The 24233-nt window shown below is 44.8% G+C and overlaps 1 protein-coding gene across 1 annotated transcript in view; it reads left to right on the top strand.

Annotated features, from left to right (window-relative positions):
- Positions 1–24233, top strand: part of DNAH10 (dynein axonemal heavy chain 10) — a 130368-nt gene that overhangs the window by 23361 nt on the left and 82774 nt on the right. The window contains exons 14-24 of the mRNA XM_035097917.3: positions 167–343; positions 523–692; positions 7391–7542; positions 9000–9164; positions 10534–10741; positions 11400–11556; positions 12883–13359; positions 14918–15076; positions 17810–17926; positions 18012–18114; positions 21984–22162. Of these exons, the coding sequence (XP_034953808.1) occupies positions 167–343; positions 523–692; positions 7391–7542; positions 9000–9164; positions 10534–10741; positions 11400–11556; positions 12883–13359; positions 14918–15076; positions 17810–17926; positions 18012–18114; positions 21984–22162 (2064 nt within the window). The remainder of the gene's footprint in view (positions 1–166; positions 344–522; positions 693–7390; positions 7543–8999; positions 9165–10533; positions 10742–11399; positions 11557–12882; positions 13360–14917; positions 15077–17809; positions 17927–18011; positions 18115–21983; positions 22163–24233) is intronic.

The raw sequence follows: 24233 nt of genomic DNA, 5'->3' as shown, positions 1-24233 counted from the left end.
AAGTTGCTGAATAACATTTTTGTTTTCATTTTTCAATATTGTTCTGTAAGTTGCTCTGGGATTTGCTTTGGGATGTAGAGCAAAATAGAAGAATGTTAAATGAATAAAAATGAAAAGATGAGCTGCAGAAAGTAAAAGCTCTCTTGTCTGACCTGCGGTATTTTAGGTGAAACAAAAATATCTTGAAGTGGCAAAGAGAATGAAAGAATATGAAGATCTGAAATATGACCAGTGGAGAGAGAACACAGAAGATAAGCTCCCAATTCTATTGAAAAAAACTCTCCTTGCTAAAGTTCATCCTTCTGGAGCTATTATTCAGGCTAATCCAGAGACCCGTGAGCAGGTGGCTATAAATTTTTTCTTGTTCCAGCCCTTTGCATATCCTTGGGAAGATATAATCTTGCATAATAATTTTAAGTTTAATAAATTTCTGTTTCTATTTGGCAACATTTCTTTCCCCTTTTGGTTTATGTTTTGACACATTGTCCTCCTTTCCATGGTGGTTGATCTTCTGGGCTGTAGAGTCCACGTACTGAAGAGATGGACACTGGAGAGAAAACTACTCGTTACACAGTTAACTTTTCTCCCAAGCTTCGAGAGATAATCAATGAAACAAAATATATGGAACAGCTTGGATTTCCAGTGCCTGAAATAGCCAGGAATGTGGCCCTTCAGGAGGACAAATTGCTTAGGTAAGGATATCATGTAAATCTGCTCTTGTCAGAGTATATGGCAAGTGTGAAGCTGTTGGTTCTCCTTCACTGGTGGAGAACATTCATTCCTCCTGTTTCCTATGGTAGGGTCAAGCAAATTGGTACACTTTGTTGCTTCAATTGGTGGAAAGCCCTTTCAGTTCTGGCCCTGCCTGCTCAGTGTTCACAGGGTTAGAGAGATTTCCTCCATCTTTGTGTTTTTGGCTTGCTGCTTGCTCTACTCAGTAGCAGGTTGGTCTTGGCAGGAAAGGCAGAGATTCACCTCTTTGATGCTTCCAACTGTTGTTCAAAGGACAGGACTGGCCCTACTACTAGGCAAAGTGGGCGTCTGCCTTGGGCAGCTGATTCTGAGAGGGACATGTGTATGCATTATTTGTTATTGTTCTTATTTATAAAGAAGCCCACATGGACATCTAATGAAGGGAACGCTGTGGATGTAGCATATATTGATTTCATGTAGCATATCTTGCGTCACAGTGGCCGGAGTGGGCTACTTCAGAGTAACGACTCTACACAGCTCTGCATTTTATCTTTTATTGGTGCTGCGTATTTACAGTGCTGAAGGCAATGCTATTTACAAGGACACATCTTCTCAGCTTGAATCAGAACCTCCGAATGGCGTTTGGCGCGTTTTTCTCCAGCATAACAACTTTGGTAGACCCATCCTCTTCCCTCTCCGCTTTCTGCGCAATTCCGGAGTTGGGGGGATGGGTCTCCCCCCCTTGCTTGCCCCTTCCTGTCCCACCTGGGACCCTGGCTCCGCTACCTTGTCTGAGCCTCGGACACGACTTCCTGCTTCCCCACTGGAATCGGAACTCTCCCTGCTTTCCCCTGCGCTCGGGGATGGGCTTGAACTCAGGAGGGGAGGGACTTCGCGATATCCCCTGTCCCTCACATCCATCCCCCTCCCAAGCTCCCCTTCTCCCCTCCCAGGGGGCTCCCCGGGTGTCGGTGACGACTGAAAGCCTAAAAACTCTGTACTTTCCGAGCCCGTAGGTGTGAACACCTCCCCCCAGTCCTGCGAGCTCCCTCCTTCCGCCTGGGAGGACTGAAATCCCAAAAAGTCCGTGGCGTCAGAGCTGGTGGGGGTAAAAATACGCTGCCAGTCTGCCTCTTCCTCTGACAGGGTGGACCTCGGAGACACCCATACTTCTTCCTCCTGGTCCTCAAACTCCGCTTCCCATCCCCATGGTGAACTGCTCTCCACTACTTCCTCCCCCTCCCCCTCCCCCTCCCTTTCCATGTGCCAGGGCTTGGGTCTGTGTGGGAAGAGGGCGTGAAATTCTTCCACCAAGAAGTCCTCCTGTATCTGAGTGGCCGGGACCCATTCATTCTGGGAAGGCGGGGCATCCTCCCATGCCATGAGGTACTCCAGGCCCCCCACCCCTCTCCTTGAATCAAGGATGGCCGTGGCCTCATTGAGTTGCTCCCTGCTTCCCCTCTTCCCCCCTCCCTCGGGGGTCTGTTCGCTGTCTCGGAGCCTGCTGCTTTCCCTGTACGGCGACAGCAGCGATCTATGAAATACTGGATGCACCCTCATGTCCTCTGGCAGTGCCAGCCTGAAGGCAACCGGGTTGACCTGTTGCGTGACCGTGAAGGGGCCCAGCCGTCTGGGTGCCAGCTTTTTGCACCTCCCTCTGGTGGGAAGGCCCTCCGAGGACAACCAAACCTTGTCCCCCACCCTGATGACCTCCCCTTGTCGCCTGTGGCGATCTGCCCCCTTCTTGTACGCTTCCTTGGCTCTCTCCAAGTGTTCTCTGAGCTGCTGGTGCACCGTCTCCAGTTCCTCTGCCCAATCCTCTGCCTGTGGGCCCTCCTCCTCCTCCTCCCCCTCCCTCTCCGGGAAAGATCTGAGGTCGCGCCCGTAGTTGGCCTTAAAGGGCGACACCCCTGTGGAGACGTGCACTGCATTGTTGTAGGCAAATTCTGCCAGTGGCAGGCGATCCACCCAGTCCGTTTGTCTCTGGCTGACGTAGCATCTCAGGTACTGCTGCAGAATGGCGTTGACCCTCTCCGCCTGTCCATTGGTCTGTGGGTGCCGAGCCGTCGACAAGCTGACCTCCACCTGCAGGAGGTTCATGAGCCGCCTCCAGAACCTGGAAACAAATTGGCGGCCTCGATCCGAAATAACTCTTAAAGGTAATCCATGCAGTCTGAATACGTGGTCAACAAACAGTTTGGCTGTCTCTTCTGCAGAGACCGCCCTGGCACACGGTATAAAATGGCACATTTTGGACATGAGGTCCACCACCACCAACACTGCGGTCTTGCCCCTGGACGACGGCAGGTCTGTGATGAAGTCCATGGACACTACTTCCCACGGCCTGTGCGGTGTGGCTAATGGCTCCAGCAACCCTGCTGGTGGTGCTCTGACCACCTTTGCTCGCTGGCAGGTGTCACAGCCCCTTACATAGTCCCGAACATCTTCCCGCACCCCTGGCCACCAGAAGTGTCTCATGACTAGGTGAGTGGTTTTGTCCCTTCCAAAATTACCCGCCGTCGGGTTGTCGTGCATCTGCTTGAGGACCTTACCTCTGAGCTGGTTGGTGGGCAGGTACAGGGCTCCCCTGTAAAAAAGGAGCCCCCCGCGTTCTGCAAAGTCTTTTGCTTGATCCCTCCCCCCTCGCAGCTCTCTGAAGATGCGGGTGGCAAACTCATCTGCTGCCGTCAGTGCTGTGAGTTCTGCCTCGCTCACCACTGCTGCTCCGCAGGACCATGCTGATGGGGGGAAAATGTGCCGGGGTGCTGGTGGCAACTCCTCCTCCATGTACTCCGGCTTGCGGGAGAGGGCATCCGCCCTGACGTTCTGCTCCCCCGGTATGTAGTGGATGGAGAAGTTGAAGTGCGAGAAGAACTCTGCCCACCGTATCTGCCGCTGGTTGAGCACCCTGGCTGTTCCCCAGAACTCCAGGTTTTTGTGGTCTGTGCACACCTGAATGGGGTGCTTGGCGCCCACCAGGAAATGTCTCCAGTGTTTAAACGCAGAATGGATCGCGAGAAGTTCCTTATCAAACACCGTGTAGTTGCGTTCTGGCTGTGTCAGCTTTCTGGAGAAAAAGGCACAGAGTCTCCACTCTCTGTTGGCATCCAGTTGCAACAGGATCGCTCCCAAAGCCCTGTCTGAAGCGTCGGTTTCCACGCGTAGGGGCGCATCCTGCACCACGTGGAACAGGTTCTGGTCTGAAGCGAACACCCTCTTGAGGCTTTCGAACGCTGCTTGCGCCTCCTGTGTCCACCTGAACTTCTGCTTGCCTCTCAGGCAGTCAGTGATGGGAGCCGTTACCCGCGAGAAGTTCTTGATGAACTTCCTGTAGAAGTTGGCGAAGCCTAGTAGGCGTTGGGCATCTTTGCGCGTCCTGGGGCTGTGCCAGTCCAGGATGGCCTGCACCTTGTCCTTGTCCATCGCTAGCCCCTTGTCTGACAGTTTGTAGCCCAGGAAGTCCACCTCTTTGGTGTGAAACTTACACTTCTCCAGCTTCACATACAGGTGGTGCTCCTTCAGGCGCTGCAACACCTCCCTGACATCCTTTACATGGTGCACTGGGTCATTGGAATAAATAAGGATGTCATCTAGGAAGACCAAGCAGTTCTTGAAGAGGAGGGACCCCAGGACGTGGTGCATGAAGGCCTGGAAGCATGCTGAGCCCCCTTGCAAACCGAAGGGCATCACCAGATATTCAAAAGAGCCCAGAGGTGTGAACATCGTGGTCTTCCACTCATCGCCTTCCCGGATCCTGATCAAGTTGTACGCCCCCCTCAGGTCGAGCTTGGTGAAGATCTTGCCCCTGCGTGCCGCTGTCAGCAGATCGTCCACTCTGGGCATTGGGAAAGCCACCGGTTCTGTCATGTTGTTCAGGCGCCTAAAATCCACCACCAGACGGCGCTGTTGCGTGTCTTTCTTGTCCACCCAGAAGACCGGGCTGCCCCCTGCTGCCTTGCTTTCTCTGATGAACCCCCTCTTGAGGTTCTTGTCTATAAACGCACGCAGATCCTCCAGCTCCTGATCTGACATGGAGTACAGCTTGGCTGGGGGTAGCGTGGCCCCCGGCACCAGGTTGATCTGGCAGTCAAACGACCTGTGCGGGGGTAGGTGGTCGGATTCCGCTTCACTGAAGACCTCCTGCAGGTCCCAGTACGGCTTGGGTATCGCCTCACCCCCCTTGACGTGCATGGTGGCCACCGTGGCTATTGGAGGCCCCTCCCCTGGTTGGTGCTGCATGCAATGTTCCAGACAAAAGTCCGATCCAAACGTGATGCATCTCTGGTGCCAACTGATGGAGGGGTCATGGCGCGCCAGCCAGCTCATGCCCAAGACGATGGGGGGGTCTGAGATGGTGGTGACGTTGAATGCCAGTGTCTCTGAGTGTCGTCCCACCGTCATTCTCATGGGGGGGGGTCTGGTGGGTGATGGCCCCTCCCAGCAACTCCCTGCCGTCAATGGTGGAGACGTGCAGGGGAAAATCCAGCTGCAGAAGTTGGATCTGGTGCTCTTCTGCAAAGTTTCTCGAAAAGAAGTTGGCAGAGGCACCTGAGTCGATTAACGCGAGGACCGTCAGGGGATAGCCATTTGGGAGCGTTAGCGTCACTTCTAGAACCACCCCTGCTCTGGGGGTGGGGGGGTGGGCTGACGCTGCTCCTCGCTGTGCGAGTGGGTGGGCTGGGGCTGTTGTTTGCCGATTGCGCCTGGCTGCTGCCCCTTGTCTCCTGCAGCCAGGCTTTCTCGTTTCCCTGCTGTGGTGCTGCGTCAGTGGGGGAGGGCACAACCGTTCCCGCCTTTCCTTGCCATTCCCTGCGATGTGGGCAGTCTCTGACGAGATGCTGAGGGGAGTTGCAGAGAAAGCAATTCCCGCCTCTTCCCTCCTTGCGTCTTGGCGCCGCTGGGGTTTGAAAAGCCCCCCCCCGCGCGCTATCAATTTGCATGGGTTCCTGGTCTTGGCTGGCCCCTGGCATGGCCTGAGATGGCTGTTGGGGGAGTGGCTTCTCCTGCGACCGTGGGAACCAAGCTCGCTTTGCGCGCATTGACTGCTTGTCGTTCCATCGGGATTCCTGTCTCACCCCCACCGCCAGAGCCGCTTTGCTCAGCTGATCCATATTACTGGGCTTTGGACCTCTCGAGAGCTCATCTTTCACATCCTCATGCAACCCCAGGTAGAACGCCGCTTGCATCAGAGGTGAGTTCAGTTCCCACCCCAGTCTGTGCACCAGCATGGTGAATTCCGCCCAGTATTGGCGAACTGTCATTTTTCTTTGTCGTAAATTATGCAGTTCCTCTTTGGTCTGGTCCATATGGCTATCAGACGCATACATTGTTTTTAAAGCCCCTAAAAATAGTTTGACATCCTTCATGCAATGATTTTTTGTCGCAATTAACGGTCTAAGCCACTCCCTGGCTGCCCCTGTAAGGTGTTCCACTATAAACGCTACTCTGTGCCCATCATCAGGGAAGTCATCATGGTGCAGCTCAAGAGCATACACGATCTCAGTCTCAAAGCCATGATATTCCCCTCGGGTCTCCATTGAACTTGCTTACTAGGGTCCCTGCTCTCCTTCCTGGCAGCACTTGGAGTTGGGCTCCCCCTCCTCCCTTGTTTTTCTCTGCATCCAGCTTGTTCTGGAGGTCCACCGCTACCGCCCTTAACTGCTGCTCTTTCTCCTGTAGCGCTCTCACCTGTTCCGCAAGGTGTTGCCTGTCCTCCTGGACCTTCTGCGTCTCTTCTTTAGCTGCCTTTAATTCTCCCTGTGCCTGCAACGCCAGTTGCTGCAGGTCCTGCTGGGCTTTCTCTGCGATCTGCCGCCATTTCTCCGCTTCTGGCGCGCTTATCCCGGCAACTCCAAAGTAGCCCAAAAAATGATTCGGAGGTTGCTGTCACAGTGGCCGGAGTGGGCTACTTCAGAGTAACGACTCTACACAGCTCTGCATTTTATCTTTTATTGGTGCTGCGTATTTACAGTGCTGAAGGCAATGCTATTTACAAGGACACATCTTCTCAGCTTGAATCAGAACCTCCGAATGGCGTTTGGCGCGTTTTTCTCCAGCATAACAACTTTGGTAGACCCATCCTCTTCCCTCTCCGCTTTCTGCGCAATTCCGGAGTTGGGGGGATGGGTCTCCCCCCCTTGCTTGCCCCTTCCTGTCCCACCTGGGACCCTGGCTCCGCTACCTTGTCTGAGCCTCGGACACGACTTCCTGCTTCCCCACTGGAATTGGAACTCTCCCTGCTTTCCCCTGCGCTCGGGGATGGGCTTGAACTCAGGAGGGGAGGGACTTTGCGATATCCCCTGTCCCTCACATCCTGATTTCAGCAAGGCCTTTGACAAGGTGCCCCATGATATTCTTGTAAATAAGCTAGTAAAATGTGGGCTAGACAATGGATTTGTAATTGGCTGACTGACCAAACCCAAAGGCTCCCCTTCATCCTGGAGAGTAGTGACTAGTGGGGTGCCACAGGGTTCTGTCTTGGGCCCAGTCTTATTCAACATCTTTATCAATGACTTGGATGATGGGCTTGAGGGCATCCTGAGCAAGTTTGCAGATGACACCAAATTGGGAGGGGTGACTAATACCCCAGAGGACAGGATCACACTTCAAAATGACCTTAACAGATTAGAGAACTGGGCCCAAAGCAAACAAGATGAATTTTAACAGGGAGAAATGTAAAGTACTACTCTTCCTTTAGATACACTGATGGCATAAAACAGATGTTGGATCGCTATCATGCATTAATAGGAACACTGAATGAAGCAGAGACCCAGCTTCTGGATGAACAGATACAAGATCTTTGGCGAGTTTTCAGATCTGGTTACAAGAGGCTCAACTGGAACTCATTAGGTAATACATTTTCCCTTGTAAAACAACTTTAAGGCAATAATTATCAGTTAAAATTTGCTAGAACTTAACATCTTTTTCCTTTTGTCATTCCATCCTATAAAGAGAACAATCTGACTCTAGGGTTTTATCTGAGGTACATAGTAATTATTCTTTTTTCTTTTCTTTTTAAATATAACAGAGGAAAAAAGAAGTACCACCAGCTGCCATTAACAATAAAAACATTCTATCAATCCTGAGTTAAACATACAACTATTTGTATGTCCAAATAGGTATCCAAGTAAGGTTCATGGGTATAAGATGTACCTTGTTGTATAGTAATTAAAGAAACAATAACAATTTGTAGTTATTCTTAAAAAAGAATGGGTATAGTGGCCCTCCTGATGCTGTTGGACTCCCTGCTCCCCTCAGTCCCAGCCATCTTGGCCAGTGGTCAGGGATGATGGGAGTAGAAGTCCATAGAATCATAGAATGGTAGAGTTGGAAGGGTCCCAATGGTCATCTAGTCCAACCCTCTGCAATGCAGGACTCTCAGCTAAAACATCCATGACAGATGGCCATCCAACCTCTGCTTAAAAACCTCCAAGGAAGGAGAGTCCACCATCTCTCATGGGAGTCTGCTCCACTGCTGAACAGCTATTACTGTCAGAAAGTTTTTCCATATGTTTAGTCGGAAACTCCTTTCTTGTAATTTGTAGCTGTCCCTCCAAAGAACTATTTATACTGGTGCCAACTTTGCTGTATCTTAGAGCAGAGCTTTCCAAACTGTGTGTTGCAACATGTTAGTGTGTCAGCTGCATTGTGTAGGTATGTCGTGTGAATGCTCCCCGTACTGCTCCTGGGGCTGGAAAGGAGTTAGTTTAACCTCCAGTTTGCTAGTAAAACTCAATTACTGCAAAATGAAGCATGTCTAAAAAGTGTGTCACCAACATGAAAAGTTTGAAAAGCTCTGTCTTAGCATAGGTCTCAGAATGGTTTTGTTCATTCCAGCATTTGTGATATTGTGTGTGTGTTTTTCAGTCCTTGCTGGTGTTAGTTTCAGTCAAATGTATTGGATTGCTATCACTGATACAATATTTTGGATTTTTCTGCTTTTGTTGTTGTTGACATCCTAGAGGACTTGCTAATGGAAAGCCATGATAGACATATTTTGAATGCAATGCATACACATGGCTCCTGAATACACACTTGCTTAGGCAAGCATTCCCCTGGACTGAAATTCTGATTCTATTGTTCAACCTGTCTTTTAACTTTTGTATCACATACTTTAATTAAGGATGTTTTAATGCCTAATGGATATAGTATTGTGTATTTTAATTATGTATTGATTTTATAGTTGTAAACAGCTTAGCCATGTTGGCATATAAGCAGTATATAAACTAATAAATAATACATACATACCTGCATACTGGATGTAGACTAAAGATACAATAATGATCTGGACTCCCTTTGTTTCAAAGGCATTGGTGACTACATTGTGCGATGTACCCAGTCCATTGGGAAGTTTGAGTCACTTGTCCATCAAATTCACAAGAATGCTGAAGACATGTCTAATAAGCTTTTGTTAATAGAATCCACCAATTTGTTCAAAAGCCCAGCTGCCAAATTTGAAGATTATCTTCCTGGTAAGTCTGTCTGTTTTTGCTGATTCTAGGCCTTGTAGAGTCATTGGTGTGGTGCAGAAAGTCTAGATTCCAGGTAGATCAATTCAGTCTCCATGTAGGAATAGTATTTACGTAATATGGTGTGAAATGTGATTTGTTTCTGCTGCTTGATACTGGATTTGAAGTAAAAACAAAAGTCTGCAGTGCACTCTGTATGCTAGCATGTACACACCTTTTCTTTGTGAAGAAAATGGCTTGAAGCAGTCCTTGAAGGCTATGTTCACATGAACATGAAGCAAACAGTATTACCTGCTTCTCTAGGGGCTATTAAGGAAATTGTTCCATACTTTTAAAAAACAATATTTAAGATTTATTTATATATTACTTAATTTCTGAAATCTCTAAGCAGTGCACATAAAAATTATAAAAGCATAGAGTGGTTCAGTGTTCCAACTAGTTGTGTTTTTCTTCAGGACATTCCATTCTACTCTCCCTACCCTTTTCTTTCTTTCTTTCTTTCTTTCTTTCTTTCTTTCTTTCTTTCTTTCTTTCTTTCTTTCTCCTACCCCTCACCAACTGATACTGTGGCCACTGAACATGTTCAGTCCTCATTGGACTGTTTCAGAGGGAGTTGCCCTTAGGTGTGGGTTTTTTCTACTTCTGCAAACTTTGGAGTCCCTCCTAGTTTGTGAGGGAGCCCAGAAGCTTGTCCCTCCTAGTTTGCCCTCTTGTTTCTCTGTAGTCCCATTTTGGCTACATACCCATCATTAGTATGCGTGTATAGGTGTGTTAATAGGCTGCTGTTTCCATTTCTTCATTGATTTTGGGATATCCCAGAGTTTCCTTGTCATTGCGTTTTATTGTGTGTGCTGCCATTCTCTCTGTACTAGGTAAAGGCCCCCTAGGAAAGAACTGAGAGGCACAGACTCCTTGTAGTGTTTGCATGCACAAGCAGTACTGGTGTTAATGCTTTTTTTAAAGGAGATTGTGCACTCCTTTCTTTCTCCTACATTGAACAGCCCAGGTTTAAACATGTTACGTGTTTTTTTAAAAAGTTATGTGAAGTGACTGTCCTCATAAACATTGCTTAATATTGTTTGATTAGCCATGTGCTTGAGGATAAGTTATGAAGAAACCTTGAAAATGAAAGCTGGTTTTCAAATTACTGTACAGTATTCCAATGGCTCCTCTAGATATTATTTTACCCACACATTGTGTAAACGGGCACCTAAGGTTGTGTAAAGAGTTAGCCCTGGTACTGAAGCTGTAACTTGTATGAATTCCAAATAACTCTTCATGTGGAGTGAATTTTTCAAGGAGAATCCCAGCATATTATCTTGTACATTTGTTAGTGACTGACAAATCTTAATTTTGCTACCCACCTTGGCAGGGGCAAAAGAATACTTTGAATACATTAAGCATGAAAGATCCAGGGATGTTGAACATATGGTACACAAGTACATTTCCATTGGCCCCCTGCTAACAAAAATGGAGGGGCTTATTGTGAACACAAACACTGGCAGGGCCTCAAGACTGGTTCATTATTATGCCTTTTGGGAAAAGAAAGTTTACCAGAGCTTGACGACCCTGATTCTCAAGTAAGTCTGTTTGAACACATTTCTTCCTCTTCTGACTAGTTGTTTGCTCTCTGGGTGCAACTTTCATTCATCTTTCCCTTGTTGGTGTGCAGGAGACACCCAGTAAAGAGTAGGTTAGCATCACCCACCACAGGCAAAGCCTGCTCATATGACATAGCTTTGCCGACTATGCTTAACTCCTGAATCCCTGCCCTAGTTCCTTTTCCTAGGTCAAACCTCCTGCTATTTCCCTGTTTTATCTTTCCTAGTTTCCCTCAACATCTCCTTTGGTTAGCTGAGTCAAGTTTTGCTCTTTACTGCATGCCAATTGGGAAAGGAGTATTGTGCAGTTCTTATGCATGTTCTTTCCAAAGAGTACTCAGGGATACTCCTGCAGTTTGCCATAGGATGTTCTTCATGTACATTTTTATCAGGACTGCTTGGAAGGGGCTTTGCCCTTCACATTCCTTTTGTTCTTCTACAAACGTCATACTCTGGGGCTGACTCAGCTTCTGTTGGAACTGTGTCAGGGGCTTGAGCTGAGCATAGTCTACAAAGCTGTGTCACAAGATGATTCCTGGCTTAGGTGGTGGGGGAGATTAATCTGCTCTTTACTATCATGCACATTTCCTGGAAGGAACATCAATGATAAGTGCCAATGTTCTGTTTCTCTTTGCAGAAATTTGCAGTCTTTCAATGCCGCTGTGGTAGGGAATACCCCTCTCTTTCAAGCAGAAACAATTTTATCAGCTCCTGAAATCATCCTCCAGCCAAATGCTCTTGAAATTGAAAAAATGTGTGTACAATGCATTCGAGATTGTGTGGAAGTTACTAAAGTGAGTATTCTGTATTAATTTGCAATGAGATCTAGGTGAATTTCCTTTTCCTTGATTTATATAACAAGACAGTAGAATACCATGCTACCTACAATGATTTAGGGGCATTAAAATTAAATATGCATGGTTCAATTAGGTATTTTTCATCAAGATACAGATTTACAGATCAGAAGAAGTCAGTGAAATGATGTAGCCTGATTTTTGTATGATGTATAATCCAGCCTCCTAGTTAAAAATATAAGTGTTTTAGTAGTGGGATTCTCAGTCGACTTGTGCAACCTGCCCCTTTAGGAGAAAATAATCTTCCTGGCTACAATTCCATTCATTAGGCCAAGAATAATTTTGGGTATGAACTGGCGAGGGAAGGATCACTCATAAGTGTTCAGCAAATGAATGACCCACTGTTCAAATCAAGGCTTTGAAATACTGCATTAAGGCTGGCTCCATTGGACCAGGACATCATCAAGGGATTGCTAGAAATGGAGTCAAGCAGAACAGTTATTAAGTAAGCAGATAACAATCAGCAGTGACTTGGAAGGCGGAGAAATCCCAAGGAGGGACCAGGAGGATCAACAAAGTTATATGATCTCATAACGGTGACAAAGAAAAAGAAAAAGGAGCATGAGGGAGGGGGAAGAGGAGCACAGGACAGTAGTTTGATAAGAGAGGTGTTGGCAAGAGAGTGAAAAGGAAGGAGTAGAAATTCAGGAGTGGCTATGCAACCCCTGAAGGGTTATGAGATCATATAACTGAAGGGTAAAGGAAAGGGACCCAGGTGGCGCTGTGGGCTAAACCACTGAGCCTAGGGCTTGCTGATCAGAAGGTCGGCGGTTCGAATCCCTGTGACGGGGTGAGCTCCCGTTGCTTGGTCCCAGCTCCTGCCAACCTAGCAGTTCGAAAGCACGTCAAAATGCAAGTAGATAAATAGGAACCGCTACAGTGGGAAGGTAAACGGCGTTTCCATGTGCTGCTCTGGTTTGCCAGAAGCGGCTTTGTCATGCTGGCCACATGACCTGGAAGCTATACGCCGGCTCCCTCGGCCAATAACCCGAGATGAGCGCGCAACTCCAGAGTCGGTCACGACTGGACCTAATGGTCAGGGGTCCCTTTACCTTTACCATGCAACCCCTGAAGGGTAAAGAAAACAGAATGTGATGTATTGAGAGAGCAGGAAGGGCCTTGAGTTATGGGAGTCTGGCAAAGACCTTCTCTGTCTTCTCATATTGCTATGCTGGCATCACTGATGCAAATGATCTCCATGATAGCCCCCCTCCCCTTGCTGATGCAAAACCTGATACCCAATAAGGTCTTTTGTCTTCAATGCAGCAATTTGTTCGCTGGATGCATGGCACCTGCATTGATTGTCCACCACAGCAAACTGGTGACGATGAACCCATCATCTTTAGTTTCTTTAGCGATATCTCCCAGAACCCTTTAATCATTGAGCAGGCCATCCTCATTTCTCAGAACATGCACAAGCTTCTGGGCTCCCTCACAAAATACCTGAACCGGTGGAAGAGGTACCGCCCTCTATGGAAGTTAGACAAGGCCATTGTTATGGATAAGTTTGCTGCCAAAAAGCCAGCCTGTGTTGTCTTTGATGACAAGTTGCAGTTCTACATGAAGGTAGCCCAAGAAGTGATGCAGCAGCCCATGGTTAAAGACGAGCAGTGCATTCGCCTTCTGCTCGAGCCTTTGGCTTCTACAGTGCAAGAAACTGCTAAAGGCTGGATGGCTTCACTCGGGAAACTGCTCAACGAATCAGCCAAAGAGGCACTTTACGACCTGCAAGAACATATTGAAGTAAGAAACTATTTGATTGGCAATGAATCATTTTTATCAGGGATAGTTAAGCACTGGTCATCCAGAGATTCTTGGATGCCCACTTCCCATCAGCCACTACTACCATGGCCAGTGCTCAGGGATGGTGGGAGCCACATCTGTAAAATGCCCTTATCAGCTCTACTGCCCAGTAAGAGCTGTTCAACAGTGGAATTTGCTGCCAAGGAGTGTGGTGGAGTCTCCTTCTTTGGAGGTCTTTAAGCGGAGGCTTGACAGCCATCTGTCAGGAATGCTTTGATGGTGTTTCCTGCTTGGCAGGGGGTTGGACTGGATGGCCCTTGTGGCCTCTTCCAACTCTATTATTCTATGATTCTAAGTCTGCAGAATATGGTCAGGTGGATGGGGGAATGAATACAGAAGGATGTAGTGAAGCTTTGATAATTTTCTATAATTTGTTGGCGTGTTATGTCCACTCTTCTTTCATTTGGGCAAGGGGGAATACTTGAAGGGGATAGTTTGTTCTTCTGAAAGTTTGCTTTAAATTGTACCATGGCTCCACAGGTAAGCAGTTCCTTCTCTTGTTAACCCTTTCCATCTCCCTAAAACATTATTATGTTCATTCTTCAAAAGTTCACATATTTTATTAGTCTCTGTCATCTTTGTATCATCTCTCAGACACTCCAAAAGTGTTCACACTTTTTCTGACTGTGCACCACATTCCCCACTGCCTTCTTTCAGTAAAATAACATAAGGTAGAAATAGTGAACCCAAGGCCATAGAAGAGGAAAGACAACACGTGCTCTCTCTTCAATCCATACCAAAAAATATTGTATCCAAAAATATCCACTAGAATTGAAGCTCTGGGGCCAGCAGGAGGCTGGAGGACATGTGGGAAAGTGGCTCACCACCTTACCACTGCATCTAAACACTGCCCCAGGGACTGTATGGCCTCTCCTGATATGAAGAAACAAAGCTATGTGTTATCAGCATACTGATGGTACCTCACCCTGAATCTCCTGATGACTGCTTCCAGTGGCTTCAGATAGATACTAAATAGCATTGGGAATAAGATAATGTAGCTGCCAATGCTACTCTCTGGACTTAGTCCCAAATGTAGAACCGGAACCACCCAAAAATAGTGCCCCAAATGCCCATTCCCTGGAGCTGGTCTAGGAGGATGCCATGGTATCAAAAGCTGACAAGATCAAGAAACAGGAGCAAGGTTGGAATCCCCCTGTTTCACCCTTTGCAGAGGTCATTTCACTGGGATTGATGTAGCCCTGATTGAAGCTGGCTTGATTTCTCAACCATGGTGGTGCATAAATTGTTGCAATCCACTGCCTGCCACTTATATAACAAACAAATATAGTAACAACAATACACTTTGGTTTTTGCAGCCCCAAGATACTTCATTTTCATATTCTTGCATAATATAGTTTGCTCCAAGATCCTGAGGATCTATAATTGCATTTCTCATGAACAAATGGTCGCTTAGTTAATGATACTGATGAATTATTGAAAGTATTTTCAGCTAAATGTTTATTTATTTATTTCTTTTTAAACAAACCATTCTCCCCAGAGATTATCGCATAACCTTAAGACAACTCCCAGTACCCTGGAAGATCTCAAATTCGTCTTGGGCACAATTGCCGAGATCAAAGATATGTCTCTAGAAGTGGAACTTAAATACTTGGATATTCGTGAGCGATACCGTACCCTTGCAATGTATAATATTCCTGTAAGTGAAATGGTGCAGTATTTGTGATAAGTGCTGCAGAATCTCAAGATAACCTTGCTCTATAATTTCCATCTGTTGGACTGGGAGGATGGGACTTTTTATAATAATAATAATAATAATAATAATAATAATAATAATAATATATTATTTATACCCCACCCATCTGGCTGGGTTTCCCCAGCCACTCTGGGCGGCTTCCAACAGAAAAATGGAAAAAAATAATCTATTAAACATTGAAAGCCTCCCTAAACAGGGCTGCCTTCAGATGTCTTCTAAAAATCTGGTAGCTGTTTTTCTCTTTGACATCTGATGGGAGGGCGTTCTACAGGGCGGGCGCCACCACCGAGAAGGCCCTCTGCCTGGTTCCCTGCAACTTGGCTTCTCACAATGAAGAAACCATCAGAAGGCCCTCGGTACTGGACCTCAGTATCCGGGCAGAATGATGGGGATGGAGACACTCCTTCAGGTATACTGGACCGAGGCCATTTAGGGCTTTAAAGGTCAGCACTAACACTTTGAACTGTGTTCGGAAACGTACTGGGGGCCGATGTAGATCTTTCAAGACCGGTGTTATGTGGTCTCGGTGGCCGCTCCCAGTCACCAGTCACCTTTTTTTGAAAGTCTCATGCCCCCAGACCTAACAAGTCACAGACAACCAGCGAATTGTTGAAGGACCAGCTCTGGGTCATACACTGGACCTCAGAGTTCGGCAAATTTGGGGTCATTCTTAGACAGGCTTCCTCAAACTCGGGCCTCTAGATGTTTTGAGACTACAATTCCCATCATCCCTGACCACTGGTCCTACTAGCTAGGGTTCATGGAGTTGTAGGCCGAGTTTGAGGAAGCCTGTTCTTAGGAAATTTGCGCTGACTGATATGACAGTAAATTATTATGGGAATGGGCCCATAAGCTCAGTGGTGAAGTGCCAGCTTTGCATGGAAAAGTAGCAGGTTCAGTCCCTGGCTCCTCTGGTTTAAAGAGGGAGATGATCAAGACACTTTTCTCCTGGAAAGTTGCTGCTAGTCATAGTAGGCAGTGCGAGATGGGATGGACAAATAGTATTGGTGTATTGTAGTATTGGTCTGACTTACCGTAGTATTGGTGCATGTGAACAAAATGGGCAAGATGATGAATTGCAGGATCACACTAGACCCTACAGGGCAGGCATGTGTAATAGCCTGCTTTTCTACTAGCATGTGTAATAACTTGGGAGTGTGAAGACATAGCCAGAGAGAAAAGGGTTAAACAACCCCTTTCTGTCCTTCTCACTTATGTTCTGCTCATATTTGCTGCCTTCAAATTTGTAACATCTAGTAGTTTAGTCTACAACTTTTAACTCATGAGCTACTTCAAATAGAATTTGCTTGACTTGTTTCTAGGTCATGTGATTCTTTCCCAACTCAGCTATTCCAGTCTAAGGTGCAACAAGAATGTTGATGGAAAAGGGCTAGAACCACCTCAATAAACAAAGCTGGTACTGCATGTTAGAAGTGCAACAGCAAAGATAATCCAGTTAGTAACTTAAAGATTCATTCTGTTAGTGTTAAAGACCTGAACTAAGGCTCGAACTAAAAAAGACAAAATCTCTCTGTTCATTTCTTCTTAAATTAGACACTGTTTTTGCTAAGTAAAGTGTTATTAAGGGTTTTGGTTTTTCTGGCAACCAACTGTGTTGTTTAAATGACTTTGCAGTGTAGTGGATCTGAGAAATCTAGCATGGCAAAAGGAATCAAAATGCAGGGAGCTCTTGAAAGTAGGATGGCAAAATACAGATTGGTTTATGTGTTCTATAATACCAACATGGATTGACTTGTTGGGAATTTAGAGGGCTATTGCAGGTAGAGACCTTGAGGATAAGTGAGTTGGTAGAGCATGAGACTCTTAATCTCAGGGTTGTGGGTTTGAACCCTACATTGGGTGAAATCTTCCTGCATTGCAGGGGGTTGCACTAGATGACCCTCATGGTCATCAATAGGAGTATAGCATCTAGATCAAGGGAAGTAATAGTACCACTGTATTCTGCTCTGGTCAGACCTCACCTGGAGTACTGTGTCCAGTTCTGGGCACCACAGTTCAAGAAGGATACTGACAAGCTGGAACGTGTCCAGAGGAGGGCAACCAAAATGGTCAAAGGCCTGGAAACGATGCTTTATGAGTAATGGCTTGGGGAGCTGGGCATGTTTAGCCTGGAGAAGAGAAGGTTAAGGGGTGATATGATAGCCATGTTCAAATATATTAAAGCATGTCATATAGAGGAGGGAGAAATATTGTTTTCTGCTGCTCTAGAGAAGCGGACATGGAGCAATGGATTCAAACTACAAGAAAGAAGATTCCACCTCAACATTAGGAAGAACTTCCTGACAGTAAGAGCTGTTCGGCAGTGGAATTTGCTGCCAAGGAGTGTGGTGGAGTCTCTGGAGGTCTTTAAGCGGAGGCTTGACGGCCATCTGTCAGGAATGCCTCGATGGTGTTTCCTGCTTGGCAGGGGGTTGGACTGGATGGCCCTTGTGGTCTCTTCCAACTCTATGATTCATGGTCCCTTCTTTGATTCTAAGAGGGCAGGTTGTTGCTAGCAGTTCTCATAGAAGAACCATTCATTTGTATGAAGTGTCAGAGTAACAAAATGTATTGTGAGTGACTCCCCAGATATCATGCTGGGCTGCATGCCACCAGATTTCGACACGATCTGGAGCCTCACGCACTTTTAAAAATTGAAATATTATTTTGCTTTAGACAACAGAAGAAGAACGGCAGTTGGTGGAAAAGATGAAGTTAATGTGGGATACACTTTTTAACGATGCAGCAAACGTTGATCACAGCCTCGGAAGCATCAAAAAGACATTTACTGAGGTACTGTTCCTTTAACATATATTGTAGAATCAGATGAATGCATTTGGAAGAGGAGCTAAACTAATTTGAATCATATTCCTTCTAGATCACAAGGGAGCAGATTGCAAACTACAGTAAGGAAATTGATGATTTTTACCAAAGGTTTATCACTGAAGGACCAGGTTCTGTTGGTGAGAATCTTGACAGAGGTAAGAATGTGCGCAGGCTAGTTTTCCTCTTATTAGGCAGCTGGAATAAACAATGGATAATGTTGCAGTGGCCCAGAATTTTTCAGACCTTCTTATACGAGAATATAAGCACCACAGGTATGGTGCCACGTGTGTGAATCAATGGTGGTTGTTCTTCATAGCCTTCTGGGGGCTGTGAAGAAGTTCAAGGAGGGGAAAGAGAGAATTTATGAGGCATAAATCCTTGCAATGCCCCCCAGTGGGATCTGGGGGGTTGACTGTATCCTGCAGTGCCATGTAATCCCGTGTCTGCCAACTTGAAAGGCAGAATGGGAGTGACCTGTGAGTGTGTCCCTGCCATGGATGAGCCTCTATTACCGGCATGATTTGTGGAGGCTTTCTCCTTAATCTGGATAATTGGCTTTAATCAAGAGGCGCTCCTGGACTGACATATGCTAATGGGCTGCAATCAGCTGCCAAAAGGACTGAAGGTATTTGAATGTTTTTATGAAGCTTGAAAGTCTCTACAACAGGAAGAGGGGAGGAAAGGGGGAGGACAAGGTGCTCTACTATTTCTTATGTCTTATTTGTTTTCAAATGCTTTCTCTATGTCTAAAAACATTAAAGCCACTTGTTTTTAATTTCTCACTTGTAAATATTCTAATATATCAATTATATTTCTAATATTGTCCTTTATCTGTTGTGTTGGGAAAAATCTGGCCTGATCATAATGGATTACCTCTTTTAATACCATTTTCAGCCTATTTGTTAATATATCCGCAAAAAGTTTATAATTGTTATTCAATAAAGATATAGGTTGATAATTTTTTAGCTACTTAGGATCTCTATCTTGTTTAGGAATCAAAGTTATATAAGCATTCTTCCAAGATTCTGGCAGCTTGCCTGTGTTTAAAGTCATATTCATAATGCCCTTTAATGGTTGTATTCAGTAATTTTGTAGCTTCTTATAATATTGCTGAGAGTGCATCAAGTCCAGGTGGTTTTAGAATTAAATCAAAAAGACTTGATTTTTTGTCTGAGAGGTGTTTCAGAGGATGCAACGGTGGAACTAAGTGAAAAAATAATGAAAGAATTTGCTAACTTGATTGAACTGGAAGAAGAAACGGTTAGCACAGTAGTGGACAAAATTTTTCACATAAAATCTAGATATGCTAAAGCAAACGAACTGTCGGGTGACTGCTTGGCGTTATTTAATTCAAATAAAATTAAGGACAGAGTAATACAGATGCACCACTAGAAAAAATTTCAGACTGATGAGCAAAAAATAATAATTCTGAAAGAAATCCTGATGAGATTGTTAAAGAAAAGAGTACAGTCGTACCTCGGGTTACGACCAACTCGGTTTGCGAACAGTTCGGGTTACGAAGTGCGCAAACCCGGAAGTGTTTCCGCCGCGCGTGCGTGCGCAGAAGCGGCGCGCGCGCGATCGCGCAATCTGCGCATGCGCAAAGCTCGAAAATCGCGCTTTGCGCATGCGCAAAATGGCGGCGCCCATCGCGTTCGGTTTACAAACTATTCGGGTTACGAACTGCGATCTGGAACGGATCGCGTTCGTAACCCGAGGTATTACTGTAAATTATAAATATTTGACAGGTGCATTGAGATACAACATAATCCCTTTTTGTTGAGAATATCCTGGAGGGGTATCTTTTACATATACAATAAAGGAAGAAAACAAAGGTATCAGGACCCTGCTGAAGCAGACAAATTTTGGAGAAAATATGGAAAAGAATTAGCAGGAGAAAGAACGTTTGGTTTGGGAGCCAGATAGGAAGAAGAAGAAGAACCAACAGAGGTTGAGATGAGAGATAAATAAAGAACAGGATTGCGTTAAAAATATTAACTTGGAATGTAAATACTTAATAATAAAACTAAAAGGAATAAGATTGAATGTGATATGTTTCCAGGAAACACACATTGTGAAGAAACATAGAAGAAGTTTGATTAATAAAAGCTTGGGAAAGGACTATGTAGCCTCTCGTGTAACAAAAAAGAGAGGCCTTGTAATGTGCTGTATATAAAACCTTAACTGGATCTAAAGCAATTATTTAAAGACAAGCAAGGAAGAATACTGATACCGTAATTCAGATAACACCACAAGGAGAAAAAATATTGCTAATAGGTGTATATGCACCAAATGAGAGAAAAAAGAGACTTATAAGACACGAAGAAATTCTGTTTGAATATATGAATGAAAAGATAATGGGAGTAGCTTCCCTGGAATGGGACAGGAATATAAGAAAAAGCGATACAAAAGAAGGGAAGCTACCCAAGGCCTTTTTTCAGATGACAGACAATTTAAGTCTAATTGATATCTGGAGAGAAAAACACTTACTGTACAGACAATTCACATTTTATTTGAGCACGAATAACTCTGCAAGCAAAATAGATGCTGAATGGCTTTCTAGTGATTTCTATATTAAGGTAAAGAAGGTAGAAATTCTACCTCGGACATTATCAGATCACAACTGATTGTGGAATTAATAACAGGGCAAAATTTCCCAATGAGATGGAGATTAAATGAGAATTTATTAAATGATCAAGGAATACAGTACTAGAAAAGGGGGGAAATACTAAAGGATTCTTTTGAAATTAATTTAAATCAGGAGACAATTTTAAAGGTAATATGGGATGCGAGTAATGTGAACAAGGTTTTTTTTATTCAGTAAGGCGCATACCAAAAAAAGAAGAGAGAGTTGAAAAAGCAAGAAATTTTACAAGAAATAAAAAGAAAAGAAAAAGAATAAATTATCCTTGAAAAGAGATACTGAAATGGGATATTAAAATATTGCAAACACAGTTTTCAATTATAATAAATCAAGAAGTAGAGTGGAAAATTAAATATTTAAAACAGAAACAATTTGAAAAAGCTAACAAACCAGGGAAATTATTAGCATGGCAAAAAGGAAAGACAAGAAAAATCCCGTATAAATAAAATTAATATAGGAGGTAGATTTGTGGAAAACCATAAAGAAATGAGAGATCAATTTATGAGCTTCTATATATAATTATATTGAGCTAAACGGCATTATAGAAATATCTAGAGGATAGTGGAATATCTAAAATACCAAAAGATATAACAACAACAACAACAACAACAACAACAACAACAACAACAACAACAACAACATTTGTATCCTGCCCTCCCCGGCTCTCCTGAATGGACCGGTGACAATGATGGAGGTCTGGAATGCTCTGTGCCACCCTGTTGAAACTAGGGATGGGTGAATCTGTCAATTTCAGTTTCTATTTTTCCAGTCTTGAATTCAGTTCCAGACATTTCCACAGCAATTTGTAAATTTTAGTTAAAATTATCTTCCTTAAAATTTATCACCATTTTAGTGCACACTAAATATCCTAATACATTTATCTGAGTATAATTTCAGCTAATAGAAGCATTTTTGCAAGCAATTTCAGCTAGTATAATGCATTTTTGAATACAGGTAGGTAGCCGTGTTGGTCTGAGTCGAAGCAAAAATAAAAAAATTCCTTCAGTAGCACCTTAAAGACCAACTAAGTTTTTATTTTGGTATGAGCTTTCGTGTGCATGCACACTTCTTCAGATACACTTGAAACAGAAGAGTCAGACCCTTATGTATATACAGAGGGTGGTGGGGTGGGAATGGGTGATGGGCTGATGGGAGTGGTATACCTGTAGATGGCTGTTAACGACTGCTGATGACTGCAATTGCAGAATGTGTTTTGTACATGAAGTAAAAAGTACAGTTAGGTCTTAACTGAGATTCTGTTGTGGATTAGTTTTTGTAGAGATTTCACCTATAGGGATGTCTATAGCTAAGAGTGCTGCATATGGTGACTACTACTCATCCCTTGATGCCAAATACTGTATTCTCTATTGCCATCTGCAGGATTAGAGCTGATGGTAGTTTTTGAAAAAGAACTGGATAAGCATGAGAAAAATCGTCAGGAACTGGCAAATGCTGAAAAACTATTTGACCTTCCAATCACAATGTACCCTGATTTAATGAAAATCCAGAAGGATATGAAGGGCCTGAGGCAGATCTATGATATATACAAGTTGCAGAGAGTAAGTGGGTTTGTTTTAAATATGTGTGTGTGTGTGTGTGTGTGTGTGTGTGTGTGTGTATAGAGGGGGGGGAGAGATTTCTCATAGCTGAGGGCTTTGTCTGCATCACAGAAGGTTCATGCTTCAAATCTCACACCAGGTTAGTGGCGCCGAGTTATGCTCAACATTGGGGGGTCCTCTTGCACATGCATGGCATCGCATGTGTGTCACCCCCGCAAACCTGACCAGGTCAACTCAGCCCATCATTCCCACCCACCTTTGTGAAAGGGACACGAGGGGCAAAGATGCTTCACCCTGCATGTCCTTGGCAGAGATTGCCAGCGCGCCTTCTGGGGAGGCCCTCTAATGATCATCAAAGGGACACACGGGGGAAGATGCTTCGCACAGCTGCATCCCTGGCAATCCTCAAAAGGATGCGACAGGGCTAACATCTTGCTCCTGGTGTGTTCTTTTGAGGATTGCAACAGAACATTGGGGGCCCCCTTCTTGAAAATATGGGGGGCTGGCCCCCATGTCCCCACATAGATGGCACTCCTGCACCAAGTTGCAGTGTATGGCCTATTTTTTTTCAGTCCAACCATCTGTAAGCAGGGGCTTGGTCCATTGGGTAGAGAAAGTCAAATGGATACTATCTGTACATTAAGCTTTAAAAATAAGAGTGCTTTCTGGACTGGTAGGGGAGAGTGTTACCTTTTTAGGGTGTGTCTACACTGTATTTTGGACAAGTTTTGCATTCTATATAGCTGCAGTTATTTATTTTATTACCTTTGAATCCCTCAGTTCATCAGAGATTGGCTTCCAAAGCAACTTATAACAATTTAAACTCTTGGTGTGTGCATGGTAGTCACTTTTGTCCTTTGACAGTTGGTAATACAATCCAGGTTCCAGGTTTTTCTCTCCAGAGGGAAAGTTCAGGAGAAACAGTGCGTGGGCTTGGAGGCTAGTTGGTGACAGCTAGTATACACAACATCCAGACTTCTATTTAGAGATAGATGTATCAGTTTGTTTCTTGTTTATCAATCTCTCATATACAGGCAGCATTCCAGATCATTGTGCACATAAACCTGCTCCACCCTGTTATGGCACCGCCCAACCTTGCCCCCCTTTCCAGCTACTTCTAGGTTGCCACGATGTGCGCATGCATGGTCATGCATCAATTGGATGTACGTTAATCAGTTGTTTCCTGTACTTTATTCATAATTCTGTCCCATCCCATTTGCACATTTGTCTCTGCTCTCTGTACAAGGATTTGTTTTTAAGAAAAATATTTTATCACAAAATACATATCTCAAGGTGAAGATTTCTAAATATGTTTTACACTAATACATTTCTTTATGCATTTTGGTACTTTTTAAAAAAGTGAGAACTGTATTGCAAAACTTAAGAAGTGTGGAAGTTGAAGGATAATTATATTCCAGGCTGTTTATTAGTTCAGAAGGTACAAATTAGCTCAATTCTCTTAAAAGTGTAGAGTATACAGATGCAGGAGGAGGGGCAGACTGGAACACCACTGCTTTTTATAAACATCACTGTGTCTATCAAAGGTACAGCCCCCCTTTTCTTATTCACTTCCTTTTAGCCTTGCAGAGCCACCTTAGTCAAATTGAATCCTCTACACCCTCACTAAATCGCCAATAGAACTCTTAACTCTGGATGGTCATTAACAACTCCCACTGAATAACAATAGGCTGAAGTGGTGGCTATCAAATCTTGCCTGAAAGGGTATTCTGCTCCATTGTCTTAACTGCTTAACTACCGGTAGCCACTTTGCTTTATTTATTTGATGTGTTTTTGTTACAGCTGTGTCCCCACCCCACCCCCACCCCCAGCACGCGGAGACTGAGCTGCTCTTGCTAAAGCAAAGCCCTTTCCACTTCAGTTTTTGGAAAGGAAAAGTGCTGGTTATGGTCTGTAAAATACATTAATTTTTTGCTTCTGGGGGGGGCAGCTGCCCCCCTGCCTACGCCCATGTACACCTTCAGTCTTCATGGCGGGGATCCAGATCATACAGCATAGTCATTCCAAGAGGCAGCAGCATAAGCTGCCTGGAGCCAGCACACTTCTAAGATTG

Source organism: Zootoca vivipara, chromosome 16 (genome assembly GCF_965207765.1).
Source record: "Zootoca vivipara chromosome 16, rZooViv2.hap1.1, whole genome shotgun sequence".
NCBI lineage: Eukaryota > Metazoa > Chordata > Lepidosauria > Squamata > Lacertidae > Zootoca > Zootoca vivipara.
Note: the sequence above shows the minus strand (reverse complement) of the source record. Positions and strands in the feature narration are given on the sequence as shown.